Raw genomic sequence first — 21,096 nt, forward strand, 5'->3', positions numbered from 1 at the left:
ACGGTCAAATAATCCCCATGACCTACACGACGTGGGGAGGCCCTCATCTCTAATTGGATCGATCAAATATCTACACGAGTAGATATAACTAGTATATGTGACTGATAGTAGTGGTGTCTAATCCATATTTGTTTTGGGTTAGGCCACGTAATACCTGTGTAGTGTGTTGTACAGAGGCACATACTGGAGTTTGGAGCCAACGCGTTTATTCCAACACCCCAACAGGGTAACTCACTAAACGTACACTGGTTCTACGTCTCGGTGATAGCTACACGGTTAACTATCTGAACAGCTGGTTAACTACACAACCAGGTCAGTCAGCCTACACGCTGCCTGACCCACGATGCCGGGCGAAGACCGAAGACCACATAGACGTAGCACCAAAGGTTGATTCCACAGACGAGACCCGATTGCTCTCGGAGCTTGCCGAGCGTGACCTCGCTCTGCCTTTGGCCACGCCCCCTTCTGGATCTTGCCAGAAGGCTCTCGGCTTCATATCACGTGTCCCTCGAGTCTCCTTTCGGGTCCCCTTGCTACCCTGTTCCGGTCACATGCCCACTCGTCCTCACTAGCTCTCCTCCAGTCCTCACCAGAACTATGCCCCCTATGGCCCGCTTCCATGTCAACCCATGTTCTGGTGGCAGAGAGACTCCCGACGTGCGTTTCCACTCTCGTGACAGCAACTGACGCTGACGCCATAGTGACACCAATAATGCCACTACACCTGTAGTAGTCTTATGACAAAAAAAATTTCCATTAACCTTCCACCACCCGACAAGATTGCCACGCTTATAAAGCTATTATGTGTATGTGCCAATCACTGTACAGTAGCGATAACATTCTGACCGCACGTCCGAGTAGCACGGTTGGCTACTACGTACGGTGCGAAAGAAGTTCAACATTCTGATGTCCAAAATTAACACAAACGTAGGATGACGTTTTGTTTTCAACTGCTCTTGAGCTTCTTCAGATCGTGCAATGGGCAGGTGCACTACCTGGATCAATACATTGGCGCATATAAATACCATCTCTGCAAACCTGACATCGTTGCCGGGCAGCGGGAGAGTTAATGATAAGAAATTGTCGCGACGACAAAAAAACCTGCCACGTGGTCTAACCCAAAAACAAATATTGATCGTTGTGCTCGCTTCCGAAAAGCTGCGTTTTAATCTTGTGCCAGTGTCTCTTTGCTAGGAGAGGCTTACCGAGAAGTTTTGTCTTTCCGTCCGTCTCCCAGCATCCTCTTCGCAGACATCGAGGGCTTCACGAGCCTGGCGTCTCAGTGCACGGCCCAGGAGCTCGTCATGACACTCAACGAACTGTTTGCGCGCTTCGACAAACTGGCCGCGGTACGTTGTCCCACGAAGACAAAGAGACAAAGATTCACACGTATAGCCTGAAACGGATTGTCGTGGCAAGTGCTGTTAGCAAGCACCTATGAAGGCAAGCATGGCCATGCTAGGGGAGGGGGTGAGGCAGCCTCCCAAGCCCGGCCACCTTTGTCTCCCTAATGGCGATGTTTACACACCGCACCAGGTACTTCATTTAAGGTGAATTGACTTAGGGGAGACCCGGAACCGGTTCAAATATTCACCGCTGTTATTGGTCGTGAGCGGAAATCCAACTCGGATCGCCGGGTTAGCGCAGTGCACTAACCACTGCGCTACCACTTCGCCGCAAGCACGTACACGCAGACACGTAAACTTGAGCATATACGTATAAAAAAACATGCATGCAGTGCCTCATTACGCATCGGGGTATACATTGCTCGTTGTTGACACACGAGTGTATAGGTGCGTATGCGTGTTTGTATATACATACATATACAATGATCCCTCGGTTTATGATGCCATTGATTAACGATATTTCGATAAACGATCCGCCTCCCATAGGGTCCCAATGTTTCCATTAACGATACATTTTCGATTAACGATATGTTCACGATATCACGCAGCCGCCAATTTCGGCCAATCGGAGAGCTCCTAAGTGGATTTGGCAGACCTCAGCCAATCAACGACGCCCTTTCATGAGCGTTCTGAGAGCAACTAGCTGCTAGCTTTTCAATGTTTATTGTGCGTTGCTTATGGAAACAGCTCTATTGAATACTTAGTGGGGTTTTTTTTACTTGAAAGTTAAATAATCAATAATAATGGCCCCTAAAATGAATGTGAAGAAAGTGAGGAAAACTATTTTCTCCCACCCCGACTTCTCCATTAGCTCCTTATGCCATCCATCTTATTAGCCTAAGGTAAGAATTTGTATCTATTTATGCACCTTTTTATGATATTTTTATTAATTATTATCCAAGTTTCTACGAAGATTGAGGCTTTAATATGTTCTTATAACTTGGCTTAAAGCTTTCGTGACTGCAGGAATTCATATTCTTATATATTTTTATTATCATTTGTTCTATCTACGTGGCTTTACCGAAAGACCCAAAGAATATGTTCTTATAACGTTTATTTATAAAAATTGTGTGCTTAAATATTATAAACTATGTTTTTAGGGTGAAAAAGGTCAGCTTCCGATCGTCTTAGAACAAATTAAGCCTTTAACATGTACTTCCTATATTCGCTTAACAATCATTCCAATTAACGATGGTTTTCGTGGAACCAATTAATACCGAGGGACCACTGTTTATATGCGTGTAGAGCTCGCCCCAGCAGTTGATGAGGCTATTCGGGGGATCTCTGCCTTTTGCTCTTCAGGAAAACCACTGCCTGAGGATCAAGATCCTGGGCGACTGCTACTACTGCGTGTCGGGGCTGCCAGAGGCACGCGCAGACCACGCGCACTGCTGTGTTGAGATGGGAGTCGACATGATCGAGGCCATCTCGTACGATGCACGCACACACACACACACACGCAACAAAGATCACACGTGTTGCCTTTAACAGACTGAAGGAGCAAGTGCTGTTCGCGAACAACCGATGAACGGCTGGCTCGCCACACGAGGGGGTGGGTGGCCAGCACCACGCCTTGGTATCCCCAGTGGCGATGTTTAAATGCCGTGCCTTGTACCCATTTAAGGCCCAGGATTGGTTCAGATATTCGCCATTGATGTTATCTATGGCTGGGAATTGTACTCGGGTGGTCGGCTTTCTAGGACGGTGTGCCAACCACTGCACCACTGCTCCACCCAGATATGTACATATTTACACAAAGACAGAGACCCCCCAATAACCTTAAAAAACTGTTGGGGCAAGTGCTGTTAGTGAGCACCTATGAAGGCCAACACGGCAAATGAGGGGGTGAGTGAGCAGCACTGCGCCCGGACGCCTTTGTCTCCTGAGTGGCGATGTATACACACCACATCAGGTACTCATTTGAGGCTGAGTCGACCTAGAGGAAGCCCTGGATAGGCTCAGATATTCGTCACCGATCTTGTCCCTGAGCAGGAATCGAACTCGGGTTACCAAGTTTGTAGCGCAGCATGCTAACCGCTACACTACCGCTCTCCACATGTACACATTTACACACACGCCACGCACGCGCATCTCCATACGCACCACTTTTTAGACGTTCAAAATAATCATTCAAGCGATTGGAGTTGTCGAGGCACAAGCCAAAGTAACACCCATTCACACCCGCTGAGTCTGAGAGGTCGCAGAGTCCCCCGATCTCCACCGGCTCGGGAAGGCGTAACCGCAGGACAACTCCAATTGATGCCTCGGAAACGGCGATGTCTCACCCCAAAACTAGAATAGTTTTTCGTCCATCAGCCTACTAACATTCAAGATGAATTACTCTCGAGCAGCATTTTATTTTAAGCAAGCAGAACTCGAGAGCAGTCTTGACCTTTTTTGGGGTTTCATCAGCAGAGCTGAGCTTGTTAATCTAATGCTGCTAGGTTACCAGATGTTTTTGGCAAGAGCACTCCTTAATTCCCTGCAATGAGTGGTTCTCCTAATGTCAGTCATCTGAGATATGAATGATTATCAAGTGTAGTCCTCGGAGGCTGGGTGTCGCTGAGTTAAGTAAAAAAAAGATTATACAAATAGTGATTTAAAACAAAAACAAATTTCGATTTAAAGCTTTTGTGACTGCAGGGATTCATCTTCTTGGTTCTTTACGTAAAGTCACGTAGAAGGGAAGTAATAAAATAATAAAATAAAACATAATAAAATAAAATAATTCTCACGACGTTTCGGCTACAACGCAAGCAGCCGTCTTCAGGTGAAGAATGAGACACTGCCAAGCTAGGAGCTTATATATAAGCTGGGTTGAAAAAAAAACAAAAACAAAGTTATGGGTTTGTAACGTTCAAATCCTGGTCAGGTTCCGGCTCAGCCGTTCAAATCCTGGTTAGGTTCCGCCTCGGCCTTTCATCCTTCTGGGGTCAATATGGTAAGTATCACTTTGTAGGACATCAGCATTTTGGTTGTTATAAGAGCGGACCGGCTTTCACCATGGGAATGTGGAATTTCCACTCCTGGCTCGGCTATAAACAGAGATGATAGGTGGTGCAACATGCTCGTTTTGAGCCTTGGAGAACATTTTCTTTCTGTTTTATATATACATAGAAGCAGCAGATGAAAAGGAGTGACCTATTGCACGAATTAACAGAGACCATCAAACTCACACGAACCTCTTTTAATTTAGAATGGGATCCAAAGGATTTTAAGCCAGGGATCTCACTTGTGCTACTGGCTCATTAGCTATAAAGTGGCCGTTATGAGCCCCACGAGAGGAACCCAGCCTCAGGGCATGAACCGGGCCTCCCAGCAGGCCTGCCTTCAATGGCTCAGACTCGGCCATTATGAATCCATCTCAATCACTGAACGTATGAATTGTGTTCTCTAAAATTCAAATTTCAACGCCAACCCAATTCAGGGGGTTTTGTGTTTTTTTTCGTTGGGAAATAGAAAAGTTAATAACGCCCAAGTGGCGGCAGCACAAGCCCTGGCTTACATAACGGTGCCGAGTTACATAAATGCACTCACAACTTCAAAGCCTCGCTTCGGGCACAATGATTGGAGAAACTTTGGGTTCACATGCTCTTATTTCGACGAGGTTTTTTTTGTGCTTTCCACGACCGAGATGTTCCAGACGTCAGCCGGCTCGCCACCGAACCGGCATGCCCAGAGTCGCCGGATCGATTCCCGCTACAGCCGCCCCGTAATTTTTACTGTCATGGTCTAAGGGCGCTGTGGTGGCGAGATGTTAACTACTTCACCTGGCATACAGGTTGTCGTGGGTTTGATCCCGACCCTGACGCCTGCTGTATATTTGGAGTTTGCGTGTCTCTCTCCCCGTGGTCATGTGGATTTTTCTCCAGGTCCTCTGGTTTTTCCCTCCACATTTAGAAACATGTTTTAAAGTATTTGGCTACTCTAAATTTCCACACATTAGGCCACTTCGTTGGGCTATCATTTGTGGCCAGGTCGCTTCTGAAAAAGAGCTACAAAGCTCAGTGGGCCTTACCTGATAAAATAAAAAAAGTGTTTTTGTTTAATTGCAGGGGTTGCCAACCTGCGGCTCTAGAGACGCGTGTGGCTGTTTGAGGGCTGCTTTGTGGATGTTATTAATTAAGGACAACACCGTCTCGTATTCACCACGCACATTGCGGCTCTTGAAATATTGAGGGGTTTTTGTTATACCGAATTTGAAACAAATAGCTCTTCTTGTTATTTTGGTTGCCGACCCGTGGTGTAATGGTTAGCACACTGAAATTGCAATCCAGAGTTTGACTGTCTTCTTCAATACCATAGCGTGGCAGTTGTTACAATGGACAACTTTTTTCAATACTTCCGCCTCTGTTGACCAAGCAGTTGTGGCTTTAATAGGTACTCGATAACAGCACTTTGCCGCAACAGTCTGCTAAAGGCGAAATGTAGATATTTGTCTCTATGTACATGTTTAACGTATATGAACGTGTGTGTGTATACATGTGCGCGTGTACATGTTTATTAATATACGTAGGGAGCGGTGGCGTCGCGGTTCGCGCGCTGCGTTACGAACCCGGCGACCCGGGTTGGATTCCTGCTCATGGCCAACACCAGTGATGATTATCTGAACTGGTCCTGGGCCTCCCTTAGGTCGACTCAGCCTCAAATGAGTACCTGGTGCGATGTGTAAACATCGCCACTGGAGAGACAAACGCGACCGGGTGTGGTTTGGCTACCCACCCCCTCGTGTGCCGTGCCGGCGTTCATAGGTGCTCGCTAACAGCCCTTGCCCCAACAGTTTATTAAGGCTAAATGGGGGATCTTTGTCTTTGAATGTACGATGTGTGTTCATGTGCATGTTCACCTGTATGCACGTGTATGTGTGTATGTGTATGATTGTACGTCTGTGTTCGTGTGTGTGTTCACCTGTGTGTGCGCGCGTGTGTGTGTACGTGTATGTGTGTGCCTGCTCGTGCGCCAGGCTCGTGCGAGAGGTGACGGGCGTCAACGTGAACATGCGAGTCGGCATCCACAGCGGACGCGTCCACTGCGGGGTCCTCGGACTCATCAAGTGGCAGTTTGACGTCTGGTCCAACGACGTCACCCTGGCCAACCACATGGAGGCCGGGGGCAAGGCCGGGTAGGCAGTGTGCACACAACAAACAACAACAACAAACAAACACAACAATCACAATCTCAATTAACATGATGTTCTAAAATGGCCGCTCTCTACACGTACAGGCCCCTTTGTCAATCCATTGCTGGATGAGAGCCCCACCGGAACACACCACGCGGGTCGTGGGACAATGGATTTTGCTGCAGGGCCTTCTGGCGCTCACACCGTAGACCCGGAGCATCTATAACACCTGTTAGGGCATCGTGGTGGCCATTGCGAGCAACTGAGCACCATATCGGTACTCAAGGCCTGATTAGCTTCTGAGATCTGTGATAGGATCGGGTGCATTCCGGATGATTCATTTTTCATCAAAGGCCCAAGATGCTTTCACTTTACAAAAAGGTGACATACTTTTGAGGGTTGAAGTGGGGGGGCGGGGGGGGGCAGGCGCTAGAGGGTTGGATGAGGGACCAAGAAACTGGGACCCCCAGCACCAACGACAGCGATGGGCTCCATGGGCAGCCCGGGGCAGCACCAACGAGTGTCAGCTCAGCATCCTCAGGGCAGCCAAGGTCCAATCCAACGAGTCTTAGGGGCAGTCTTGGGGGCTGTGGAATGTGCAAAGATCTCCCTGTATAGCCTGTAACAGACTTTTGGGGCAAGTGCTGTTCGTGAGCAACTATGAAGGCCGGCACAGCACACAAGGGGGTGGGTGACCAGCACCACGCACGGCCGCCTTTGTCTCCCTAGTGAAAATGTTTACACATCACACAAGGTACTCATTTTAGGCTGAGTCGACCCAGGGGAGGACCGGGGCCGGTTCAAATAATCGTCACTGGTGTTGGCCGTCAGTGGGAATCGAACTCGAGTTAGCAAGTCCATAGCGCAGCGTGCTAACCGCTACACTACGGCATGTACACACGTATGTGTTGGCAAGCCATGCATAGGGGACCCAACTAAGCTCACACATGCACGCGTACGTACGTACGTGCACACACATACATGGTGTACGTGTGTAAAGTTACGACTTATTTCAAGTATATGCAAAAGTTGCATGTTGCCCATTACAGAGAATTGAGATAGAGCGCACAAGGTAGAGCAAATGAGAATGAGACTTCAAAAATGTATCCAAACCCTGTTTGTTGACTTTATTTGTACGATATGCAGATATATACACGAACGAAACTGTACAAGCGACGTAGAAAAACGGCAACGAATGAGGCAAAACATCATCGATTCTTCAGTTTTCTCCTAAATTCGAATCGTGGTCATTCCTTGTATTTGTTGTTGAACTTCTTTTGCACCGTACGTAGCAAACCATGCTGTTTGGAGGTACAGGGGAAGGACAACAAACTAAACACAAAAAACGGTTATAAATAAATGAGTTTTCAATTTAGTTTTAAAAGTGCGTAGATACCAGTGGCTTGACTTACATGGGCAGTGAATTGTTGCACGAATAATTCATATTTATGCAATTGCACGTTCTTGTGAGTATGTGTACTCTCACACATTTAAATTCACAAACGCAAGCCCTTGTATCCCTGATATAGTCATGTTCATCACGTTCCGGCAGCAGCTACGCACTCATTCGAGGCTGAGTCAGAATCTTTATTATCCCTGGAAAAATCCGATGAACTATGAAGCTCTTTTGCACACTTGTCCAGTAGGGGCATGGCGGTCAGAAAGTTGCAACAATAATGCAAAAAAAACGTTAGGAGTACAAAGTACAGGAAAGGTAAGCAAATCACTCTAGATAAATAAAAACAGATAAAGTATGTACAGGTTCTCCTCTACTTATGAACACTCGACTCACGAACTTTCAGAGATACGAACAAACCTGTCCATATGTCCAGTTGCCTGTTCGTAAAGAGAGTCGTAAGTTTAACTGCCGCGCATTAGATGGTGGTGGTGGCATCTACATTTGCAGAACATGAAGAACCGGTGGCATCTACGTCTACAGGAGATCACACAACTTATAAAGCCATTTCCCCATGCCGTAAAACATGTTTGGAATCGACAGGACGAACAAATAGACTTACGAATAGACCTCTGGAACCTAACTAGTTCGTAAATAGACGAATAGACCTCTGGAACCTAACTAGTTCGTAAATAAAGGAGTCTCTGTAAGTAAAAATTCGGGGTGGCCAATCCTAGAGGCAGCCTATACCAGATATAAATGCTGCCTTTGCACCAGTGTTGTGCATAACAGAATCAGAATATGTATTTATACTGGAGGAATCCAATGAGCGACAAAGCTCTTTTGCACAGGCGTCCAATAGGGGCACGGGGTTTAAGAACGTGACAACATCAAACAAGTACAAAAGAAGGATAGGAAGGAATACAAACCACGGCGCCACCACTCACCCTCCACACTGCTGACGGAAGCGGCTGTCGCGTTGCCTCGCCAAGACGAGCAGATGACGACGGTGACGCTGAATAATACAAAAAAAACCCCACTCCACAAACTCACACACGCGCACGCACGAACGCACGCGACCACACACGAAGAGAGCGTTTGGCTGAACTCTAAAACGCACAGATCGCTTCTGATAAACGTGGAGGCCCCTCAAGCGTACGCATGCCGGCTGTTTATTTTAACCAAGGAGGTCTGCCCTCCGAGGAGAAAAAAGAAACATTAATCACAATGAACGTGTCAGTGCAAGGGTTAAGTGCATTTGTATACAGTGTTTGCATTACGTTACATGTGAACGCGCGTGTGCGCGTAATAAATGCGATTGTTACGTAAGTTAATGTGTGCGCGTTGCGTGCGGGGAGCGATAGTGGTAGCGCTGCGCTACGAACCCGGCGACCTGAGTTCGATTCCCGCTCACTACCACAACCGGTGACGATCATCTGAACCGGTCCTGGGCCTTCCCTAGGTTGACTCAGCCTCAAATGAGTACCTGTTGCGGTGTGTAAACATCTCCACTGGGGAGACAAAGGCGGCCGGGCGTGATGCTGGCCACCCGTCCCCTCGTGCGCTGTACCGGGCTTCATAGGTGCCCGCTAACAGCACTTGCTCCTACATTCTGTTAAGGCTACACGGGGGAACTTTGTTTTGTTACGTGAACAAGGTGAAGCACATTTAGATGCTGCCCTCTCTGAGTCCGCTGCTGGATGAAGGCCTCCGCATGCCTCGTAATGTGTACGGTATCGGGGTCTGTTTGACCATACTTCACTACACTAGGTCATTGCGGATTGGTAGAGGCGGGGTACGTGGACCGACTCAGACATCACTCGTCACCGATATTAGCCATGGCCTGGTATCAAACTCGGCTCGCCGGGTTCACAGTGCAGCGTGCAAGCCGCTACACCACCGCTTCAGCCCAAGGAATGTTTAAATTGAGATTGAATTGCTCGACTCAGATTTAATTGTTCAAGGGCAAATCTGTGCTGTCGTCAGCGACAGATGATTCATGCTGTGCACAACTGTCATACGCATCCCTTAATGTGTATTTGCCCACGTTGTGTGTGGGCATGAGTCCATGTGTACACTGACGTGTGTGTGTCTTTGAGGTGGTGAGTGGTGGTAGTGTAGTGGTTAACGCACTACGCTGCGAACCTGGAGACCTGAGTTCAATTCCCGCCCACAGCCAACATCGGTGACGAATACCGTACCTGAAACCGGTCCCAGACCTCCCCTAGGTCGACTCGGCCTTTAAATGAGTACCTGTCGTGGTGAGACAAAGGCGGCCAGGCGTGGTGCTGGCTTCCCCACCCTCACGTGCACTGTGCAGCCTCACTAGACGCTTGGTGACGACACTCGCCGCAACAGCATGTGACATCGTACGCGGGGGAGCTCTGTTTTCGTGCGCGCGTGCGCCCGCAGGCGGATCCACATCACCAAGGCCACGCTGCGGTACCTGAACGGGGACTACGAGGTGGAGGCTGGGCACGGTGGCGAGCGCAACGCCTACCTGAAGACGCACAGCATCGAGACCTTCCTCATCGTGGGCTGCAGCCAGAAGAGAGTGAGTGCGCACACGCCTCTCTGTCGTGCCTGTATCGCACCGAGGTGACACCTATACACCTGTATCGCACCTAGATCACACCTATACACACCTGTATCACACCGATACACACCTATATCGCACCTAGATCCGAGATCACAGTATCAATATCACGCGCCACTGATGTTAACCGCACAGCAGGAATTGAAATCAGCCTTCTAGGTTCATGAACCGTTGTGCCACCCGCCCCCCCCCATCCCCCAAACTCCTCTGCACCGTACCTAAAATTCCCTGCCATGCACCTGAACATTTCAGGTGTCACACCTTCTGTTGCTGGTCCATATTCCCATGGCGGGTATCCAATCCCTTTCCCGACTACAAAGGACGGCCGCAGTTGGCTTCCAACAAAGTGGTACTCAAATTAACGACACCAAAGGGAAGGCGACAATGATGATGACGACGGACTGAGCTGACCCGCGGCCAGGGTTTGAACTGGCGACATTCCGATTGTGAGTCAAGCTCTCCGTCACGTTACCCTTCTGGCACGGTAGTTACTCACACCAATGTGTATGGCAGCGCCGTGTGTAATAGGGCGTTGACTGACCGATGTGTAATTATAAAAGCACTTTGCAACAAAGTGGCCACCGCCGTTTGAAATATTTATAGCCGCGCGCGGTCGACCGCATTTCTGCTTAAAAAGGCAAAGTTTTTAGCCGGCAATGTTGAGCCGTTAACAGAACCACCCCTCCTCTCCGTTTCTCCGTGCTATCCGGAGTAGAGGGTCGTAAAGGAGGCCCCTAGCCAGGCAGACCCTGGCATCCCCAACCCAGACACCCTCTCGCTGTTTATCTTTAAAAAGTTATCCCATAATCTCGGTGTAGCAAAATCGATATACAACCGTAAAACTTCTGTCGGGACGTCTGGTCAAAAATAGAAGAGTAGACCGACTCATCTTCTTGGTTCTTTCGGTAAAGTCACGTAGAAGGGAAGTAATAAAATAATAAAAATAAAACATAATAAAATAATTCTCACGACGTTTCGGCCACAACGCAAGCAGCCGTCCTCAGGTGAAGACCAGGTCTGTCGGGGAGACAGCGTCTGAATGAAACACCACCACGCTTGGAGCGTATATTTAAGCTGGGTTGGAAGGGGGGAAGGGTGCCTTGACAAAAACATTTTCATATCAAGAGGAATTTAGCATATTTATAAGTAGACCGACTGCCACCTGGAAGAGACCCTCAAGAGCTCTCTCTGCTGCTGGCACTGCCACCAGCAGTGGCAACGAGCAAAGGCATTCCAGGGCTGCACCTTCTCTATTGGGGGATTGACGGCGCGGTTTGTAGCGCACTGCTTTAATCCATGGACGCGGCTACGTGCTGTGCAAAAGAAGTTCAGGGCACGTGCGCACAAACGCTTGGATGTTCGTGTTCGATTCCCAGCCACGCATGGTGTCAGTGGCGAGTGAAATTTGAACCAGTTCTGGGCCTCCACTAGGTTGACTCAGCCTTAAAAACGAGTGCCAGTAGCACTGAGTGACCATCAACTCTGTCTGCGTGTATGTGGGAGTGGTGGTGTAGCGGTAAGCTCACAGCACTACAAACTCGGTGACTCGAGTTTGATTCCTGCTCACAACCAAAACAACATTTATGAACATCTGAACTAATCTCGGGCCTGCCCTAGGTCTATTCAGCATTAAAAAAGATGACAACCTGATGAAATGTGTTAGCACCAGCACTGGGGAGACAAAGGCGGCCAGGCATAGCGTCGGCCACGCCACCCTCTCGTGCGCCGTGCCAGCCTTCGTAGGTGTTCGATAACAGCACTTTCCCCAACAGTCTTTGTTTTACCTCGATGGGGCATCTTTGTCTCTGCTGTAATGCATCCACACTGCCCTGTGCGCACGTGCGAGCAGAAGGAGGAGAAGGCGATGATCGCGAAGATGAACCGGGCGAGGACCAACTCCCTGGGGAACATGGGCTCTCCGTGGGGCCCGGAGCGTCCCTTCTTCATGTCCAACCACGTCTCCAAGGAGATGAAGACCATGGTGAGCGATCGCCCTCGCGCACTGCTCACCCTCCACACCCGCAGGTCGCAACACTTCCACTCCCTCCCCCCCCCCCCCCGCTTCTGCTCCGTCGCTCGCGTTGCTCCGCTCTTGGATCCCCATCCCACCGTCCCGGTCCCCCCCCCGTCCTCAACAGCTTTGCACGGCTCAAGGCACCCGTCAGCTCTCGCCCGATTGCGCCTTTAGTGGTGGCGCTGCTTGTTTACTGGCCGCTCCGGCGTTTTGGGACCTTTGGGCCTGCGCTCGGCAAACCGTGATGAACAAGAAATGTTGAGCCACCGTTAAACCCCCCGTCCCCCCCTCCCCCGTCCCCCCCTCCCCCCGCCCCTCCGGTCCCCCCATCCCCCCGCCCCCCCATCCCCCCGCCCCCCCCCCCGCGCCTCCTGTCCCACCCAGAAGCGGCAATCAAAGTGTTTCCTTGCCACGGTGTAACCCAGGTTCAGTCAGGAGGGTGGGATGGCGGATCTCGCAAGGATGACAGTCTTGTTGTAGCACAGAGAGCTGAGATGGAGGTGATGGTGGTGATGATGGTGGTGACAATAATGGCACGGAACGTGCCGAACACGATGAAAGTGCAAGCGTAGACCTTCCAATGCAATAGATGCTGAGTCTGGCAAAAGGAAGGAAGTGATAGCGTGGTGTGGTGGCACCCCCAATGGCAGCCATCGCGGTGACCTCGTATTGAAAGGTGCTCAGTGGTGCCTCGTAAAACTCATTCGGTAGGACGCATCATAAGTGTAAAATATTAAAATATCATCATTGTTATATCGGCGTATTCGCCCTGATGTGGGGATACTGTTTGTGAAGCCCAGTGTCTGCATTTACCAACACAAATAAATTCCTTTTATCCGCAATAAACGGAGATGATCAGGAATAATTTGCGACTTGATTCTGGGTCGCTTATTTTTATCCGCAGAACGCCGGATAAAAAGATGACAATGAATTGAGCAATTATATTATATTTTATTGGTGGCTCTATGGAAATGCAGAAACGCACAGACGACAGGGAGCATTATCCGCTACTTACGCGTTAATCCTCTCATCCAAGGAAGTGCGCGGATAACAGGAATAATCAATTTGTGGATAGTAGGAAGAGTAGCGCGATAACTGCGGACGGTGGGGAGTGGGGAGTGGGGCGGGGGTTAGCACAACGAGCCGCTAATAGGAGAGTGGTGAAGAGCAGTTTTGTCTTCGTCGCAGAGTTCAAGAGGCCCCAGCGTGTCTTTTTCGAGGGAGACCCCAGTAACCTGGTAAATCAGATCACAGCAATCAGCCGTTCCTAATGTGGGTAGTCCTCAACAGCGGGTGCGCTACGGGCAGCCAAGAGGTGCCTGGGCTGCATTCGAAATCGCCAGCCTCCCTCTCTTCTCTCTCTCTCGCCTGATGCTCATCCCTTGCGAAAAGGCCACGGCTCCCAAGGGACGGATGTCTCTAATTAAATACAGTGGCCTTCTCTCATGAGACAAACCACCCCAGGGCCGACCTTGCGCCAAGCCTGCAAACCGGCACCCCCCCACCCCTCGCATCCCTCCCCCAAACACCCGCCCCCCACTCTCGCCCACTCACCCACCCACACTCGACGCTTCAGACAATCATTATCTGTGAACAAGAAACTAAGGAGAGTTGGTTTGCCAGGCGGCTCGGGAGGCTCACGCTGGCTGTTTCAGTAACCGTGCTCGGGCTCTCAGGTTCCCACTCGGTGTGTTTTTATTTTAAATGATATTCCTGGCCGTGGCTAGCCTCAGTGGAGAGTGATATATGAACCGATCCTGGGCATCAGAGTGGCCAGGTTCGGTTAGATGGGAATTATAGTGGCCATGCCACCCACCTAGATCCTGAGTTAAAATCTCGCGTTTGATTCCCGGGATCCCAGCCATTTGTGATATGCCAGCTGTGACGTTATTATCACGAGATGAGAAATTTCCACCCGTGAGTCTCGTTGTGAGGAGCGGTGCAACATCATGCCGGGTTAGAATGGTACACCTTCTGAAGTTTATTTTAATAAGATTTGTCTTTTTTTTATATCACATTTTTGGGCATCTCACGAGACAGAGGACCCATTCGGAACTGTCGCACGGCAGTACAACAATTCGTGTTCAGAGTGGCCCTCCGAAGAAGATTTCATAGAGCTACCTCTGATGTCGCTTTTTGGCGGCAGTCCCTCTCCCACCCCCTCTGTCACTCAGAGCAATGTTTGCCACGTGACACCCAAATGGATATTTTTTTCTCAGTGTTGCACGTCGAATAGATAAGTCAGCAAGCTACTTATCTTACTGCATTGTCTTGGACGACGCTTCATCAAACTGCAGGTTCGCAGTCTCACCGTGTGATCCACCAACTCTGCGTAATCAACCTTTACACCAAGGGGAAAATATCACCGTATTTGAGACGAGGTCATTCATTCACATAGCACATTGAATATGTTTTGGTAACATAGCATGGGTCATGCAATGGTGGGCTTGGGATGTTCATTTGTAGCACAAGGATTTCACGTAGAGGCCACGTGCTTGAATTCACCAATAAACGAAAGCGCCTTGCATCACAGCTCATCCCAACCATTCCAGTCTAGCAAAAGTTGGGCCCCCATCGGCAGCCATCCCTGTGTGTGTGGCACAAGGTGCGCGCAGCGCTAAACAGCAAACTAAGTATGGTCCGCCAGTAGGGGGTGATTTTGTGACTTTTTCCAAATTATTAACAGGAGATAATTGACGGGTAATTTTTTTTTTGTGATTGGGAAAAATTTGGACGATCGGCACACATGGCTTCATCTTTTTCGAAGAACGTCACGTGATCTTTAATGCCCACTGAGAAGTGGTCGGCGCGTGCTAATCGTTATGAAATGTAAAAAAATGCCCCGTTGACCGGTATTTTATCATTCAGACACTCAGCTCGTACGGGATATGGGGCTGATGTTGATGCGTCTGGCTCAGACACTGTGGTCAGTACTGCTGAGAGCCTAGGTTTGAATTTAAGCAGCCACCTGTCATTATATCAGGATCCCACTTACGGTGAGATTAATGTGCACAGCCTGGTCACATTTTTCACTTAACGTTATAGGGTTGGTATGTTTTACTGTTGGTGCAAACATGCGGCGCTCATAAATCCAACCGTCAAACCGATCGTGTTTCCATCGTGCGATTTCCTGATCGCGTTACGTAACTTTGTTTTCTGCTCCTGTTTACTCATAAACATCGTCGTGCAAACATGGAACACAACAGGTCGTTTGTAAAACGGCTTTGTCAAACGGCGAACAGGCGCCGATGAAATATTGGGATGGAGTAGCGAGCGCTATGTGCAATTATTATTTTCATCGCCGATCAAACGCCACTACAGTGCGTAATTAGTTTTTGTGGAAAATTCGTGATGTTTGTTTTTATTGTACGAGGGCTCCATCGTGAAGAAGGTGTGCTCTTGCAAATAACATCTGGTAAGCCCAGTCGTATTTGTTTCATAAGCCCGGCTCTGCCGAATCTGGTCCGAAGTTTTCTTGCTTGAAAATATGCTGCCCGAATGAGCATTTATCCGGAAGGCTCATAAAGCACCTCCGATTAGCACGGTCAACGTGGTTGGTTTTCGATCGGGTAAGTCGCTCACAGCAAGCCACCTTTACACTCAAGTTTCATTCCCTCCCACCTTCTAGACAGACGGAGATAATTACTTTTTAAACGCTTTCAACCTTAGTTTGAAAGTGTTGATTTTTTTATATATGTGGAGAGACAATAAAAGTTTTTGTATTTATTTTATCAAACCAGTTTCTCAAGAACAATGAGTTTTTTTCGATTTAAAGCTTTCGTGACTGCAGGGATTCATCTTCTTGGTTCTTTCGGTAAAGTCACGTAGAAGGGAAATAATAAAATAATAAAAATCAAACATAATAAAATAATTCTCATGACGTTTCGGCCACAACGCAAGCAGCCGTCCTCAGGTGAAGACCAGGTCTGTCGGGGAGACAGACGCTTTTATTATGTTTTATTTTTGTTATTTAATTATTTCCCTTCTACGTGACTTTACTGAAAGAACCAAGAAAATGAGTTTGATGTCTGCAATCCCAGTCTCACATTGGAGGGTTGCTGCTTTCCATGTGCTCCCCCTTTATTAATTAAAGCCACGTTTAATTAAAGCCTGCTCATTTCAGCAAGGGGCCGGTGGTCATCTCCATTTACGACCTCTGAGCCAGTGGAGGAATTTCCACATTCCTGTGGCGGGGACCAGTCACTACCCAGCACGGCCCGCACCTCCGATTTGCACGGTTGGCTACGTACGGTGCAAAAGAAGTTCAACATACAGTACATACATATTCTTAGGTTTTTCGGTAAAGTCACGTAGGTAAAAAATTTAAATTAATAAAAGTAAAATAAAAATTAAATACAAATCACGACGTTTCGGAGGCAACACAAGCTTCCGTCTCCGAAACGTCGTGATTTTTATTTTATTTAAATTTTACTTTATTAATTTTAATTTTTTACCTACGTGACTTTACCAAAAAAAACCCTAAGAATATGAATCCTTGCAGTCACGAAAGCTTCAAATCTAGAATTAAGTACATACATACGTCCAGATGTGTAAAAACAGGTCCATAGTTTGAGTGCTGAAACAAAGGCTGCTGCAGTTTTGTTTTCTGGAAAGCAACAGGCCAATGGGCTAAGACCTATTTAGATATGGAGATACAGAAAGCATATCTACTTATATATGTCCGTTTCCTACAACATAGCACTTGCCATTTTCAAACTCCCTTCTCGGCTGGGATTTGAGTCACATGATCTAAACATCGAGAAAATCCAGCTTGTGTCATTCAACGCCAAAAAGGAAAGCCTCACTGAGTCTCAAAGTGTCTTCGTCAAGAAGGTCCTGAATTTTGGTTTTGTTTGGCCAATTTGTCCCCGGTACTTTTCCTTCTATAGCAAGACGATTGGGGCCACGTTGTGGGTCGTGTTGCCACCTTGTCCCGCTTTGACTGGGACAGTCCCGGAATTGGCATTTATCTGTGTTTGGCTGGCAGGAATTGGTTGCACCAAGATCTGGTATGTATGCATGTTGAACTTCTTTTACACCATACTTAGCCAACCGTGCTAATCGGAGGTGCGATAAACGGTATTGTGGTACTGGTGTTGTGTTGAATTTTACTGCACTACATGTACACTGCACAGTTATGTCTGGGTTTGGCCCCCGTGGAAAAGGTGGCAACCCAAGTTATAAGCAGCAGAGGACATTGGTCGCAAAATCCATTGTTGTATTGTACACCTATGCTCCCTGCCTCAACCTGTGCTACCTGCCTTTTCCAACCCGCACTCACCAGCACGGTGAAGTAAGGTCAAATAACCTAGATTTGAAGCTTTCGTGACTGCGAGGATTCATATTCTTAGGTTTTTTCGGTAAAGTCACGTAGGTAAAAAATTAAAATTAATAAAAGTAAAATCAATATCTGTATCGTGCTGTGACGGTTCCACCTGAAGACGGAAGCTTGTGTTGCCTCCGAAACGTCGTGATTTTTATTTTATTTTTATTTTACTTTTATTAATTTTTAATTTAAATGTTTTACCTACGTGACTTTACCGAAAAAACCTAAGAATATGTCAAATAACCTGCCCACGCAACCTGGGAAGGCCCTCGCCCAGCAGTGGAGTGGCGGTGCATGTACTTGGAGAGTTAAACAGCCACACAGTTTCCAGCTTTTTCCCTCTTTCAATCTGTTAAACATCCCTTAATCTGGAGTTGTGATTTAACTCTTTAAGGAATTAATTTATAGATGTCTATTTAATCATCATGACAGCGATGATGATGGCGGCGGCAGTGATCGCGTGCTTGATTGTGGTGGTGATTGTGATCATAAGAATGATGATGATGGTGGTAGTAGTAGTGACGATGACGATGATTATGACAGTGGGAGTAGGAGTGGTGATGATAATGATTTTGGTAGTGGTGGTAATGATGATAATGGTGGTGGTCGTGATGATGTTGGAAATGGGGGTGGTGATAGTAGTGATGGTGTTGGTAATAATGGTAATGATTTGACAGTAGTAGTGTTGATGATGGTGATGTTGGTGGCGATGCTGATGGTGGTAGTGATTATGATGATGATGTTGGTGGGGATAATAATTGTGGTGATTGTGATGATGATAGTGGAGATGATGATGATGTTGTTGGTGATGATGATGGTGATCGTGGTGTTGCACTCACCACCACCTCGTGTGCCTTACCAGCCCTAACAGGTGCTCGCCAAGAGCACCTAACCAAAACGTCTATATGATTAAATGGTACGTCTTATTTATAGAGCAATGACAAAGGTCACCCATTTGGTCAATCATCATTACAGTATTATTCCTATTTAAGTGCTCTGCGTTTGTGCTCAGTATGTGTTCTTGTGGGGAGGGGTGGCGCAGTAGTTAGCACAATTTGCTATGAACCCGGTGACCCAAGTTCGATGCCTGCTCATGTGGCGAATATTTAAACTGGGCGTGGGCATCCCCTAGGTTGACTCAGTCTTAAATGAGTACCTGGTGTGGTGTGTAAACATCGCCACTGGAGACACAAAGGCGGAATGGTGTCGGCCATCCACCCCCTCGTGTACCGTGCCGGCCTTCACAGGTGCTCTCTTAAGGCATTTGCCCCAGATATGGGGAGATCTTTGTGTTGTACATGTGTATGCTGGTGCTAATTAATTCAACGTGCATATATGTGCGCATGTGTTTGTGCGTGCATTTATGTGTGTGTGTGTGCCCTGGAAGCTAATACAACGCGCGTGTGGGCATGAGTAAGCGCCTGTGTGTGTGAGTGTCTGTGTGTGTGTGTCTGCGTGTGTGTCTGCGTGAGTGGGGAGTGGTAGTGAAGCGGTTAGCACGCCGCGCTACGAACCCGACGACCTGCATTCGATTCCCGCTCACGGCCAACACCAGTGACGATTAACTGAACCGGTCCTGGGCCTCCCCTAGATCGACTCAGCCTCAAACGAGTACCTGGTGCGATGTGTGAACATCACCACTGGGGAGACAAAGGCGACCGAGCGTGGTCCTATCCACCCACCCCCATTGTGCTCCATGGCAGCCTTCATAGGTTGCTCGCCAACAGCACTTGCCCCAACAATCCATTCAGGCTATACAAGGAGAAACTTTGTCTTTGCATGCTTGCTCGTGTGCGTGCGTGCATGCGCCTGCGTATGTGTGCATGTGCGCCGGTCCGGTCTCTGAATATCAATGAGCTCAGGAGCCTCACCACACAAGGGTTGCACGCGAACAGAATTCACATGCAGCCCCCATTGACGGCTCGCAAGCCTCTCTCCTCCCCCCCCCACCTTATTTATATGCAGACATAACAGCCGACAGATGCATCTCATGGCAAATCCGTATTGGCATGTCACTGGTGTGCGCTTTTCTATTTGATTTTTTCCCTTTTTACAATTATGTTCAGTTTACACTCTTGGCTTCACGACTCGTAAAACAACACCAGGAAAATTTCTGTCATTTGGACCTTTCGCAGAAAGCAATAATCGCCCCCCCCCCCAAAGATGTTAGGATGTTTTCTGGAAGATGATATGTGGGAGATGGAATTAGTGCACTTAATTCCCAACTGATCGCAATGCAGCGGTGCACTCTGGATGTGCTCCTAATTTTCCGGATTCATTTGAAGGAAAACGAAAATCTATGGAAATTGGGCCTAGATGTTAAATTTCAGGTGGTAAAAAAAAAACCCGTACGGTTGCGTCAACGCCATGAAGTCGCGACCGTGCGTTTTCCACCAGAGGTGACGTCGCGTGGCATTGTTGCGTATCGTCACTTTTGTAAGCAAGAAGGGACGTGACATTACATGCGATGTAAACGATTGGAGAGAAAAAAACTGTAAAAATTCCCCGAATCTCAAATTGAAGCCTACAGTGGCACCAAGGCAACATGACCCGCCACAAACGTATTTGCCCTATGGCGATCAAATCCAACCAATATCTAATAATTTGTCCTCAGAACTAAAATTAACAAGATTAAGTAGAAGAAAAAAGCAACTCGTTCCACTTCAGAATCCAGTTCCGTCTGTGGCGGTGGCTTGGATTTGAACCCAGGGTCTCGTGGTGCCAGCTCAGGTGCCGGGTGTGGTATTGGCCATACCACACTCTCTCGTGCACCATGCGTGCCTTCATATCAACTTGCGATCTCAGCACTTGCCCGAACAGCCTATGTACAAACTTGATTCAAAGCTTTCTGTTTGTCTTGGTGTGTGTCTTCGTGTGTGTGTCTCTCTCTGCATGTGTGTCTGCCTATGCTGTTCCAGTGTCTGCGTTTTATCATTCATTCTTACCTGATAATGGTTGCTTGTATTGCAACCGAAACGTCGCATTCCATTATTATTTGATTGACTTTACCGAAAGAACCAAAGAGTGCAGCCTATGTACGTTGAACTTCGTTTGCACCGTGCTTTTCCAACCGTGCTAATATATGTCCATGTTAGGGACATCTTTGTTTTTGTGTAAGTATGGATGCATGCGTGTGGGTGTGGTTACAGTTGCGTATGAAAATAACGAACAGCACTTTGCCCCAAAAGTCTGCTTAAGGGCTATAATAAGGTGGGGGGGGGGCTGTTTTTGTCTCTTGC

General features: G+C 48.0%; 1 protein-coding gene across 1 annotated transcript in view; it reads left to right on the forward strand.

Moving 5' to 3' along the window:
• Nucleotides 1-21,096, forward strand: part of ADCY5 (adenylate cyclase 5) — a 212,531-nt gene that overhangs the window by 158,551 nt on the left and 32,884 nt on the right. The window contains exons 4-8 of the mRNA XM_078870986.1: nt 1,238-1,349; nt 2,709-2,836; nt 6,370-6,528; nt 10,334-10,475; nt 12,367-12,498. Of these exons, the coding sequence (XP_078727112.1) occupies nt 1,238-1,349; nt 2,709-2,836; nt 6,370-6,528; nt 10,334-10,475; nt 12,367-12,498 (673 nt within the window). The remainder of the gene's footprint in view (nt 1-1,237; nt 1,350-2,708; nt 2,837-6,369; nt 6,529-10,333; nt 10,476-12,366; nt 12,499-21,096) is intronic.

This window comes from Lampetra fluviatilis, chromosome 31 (assembly GCF_964198595.1).
Source record: "Lampetra fluviatilis chromosome 31, kcLamFluv1.1, whole genome shotgun sequence".
Lineage (NCBI taxonomy): Eukaryota > Metazoa > Chordata > Hyperoartia > Petromyzontiformes > Petromyzontidae > Lampetra > Lampetra fluviatilis.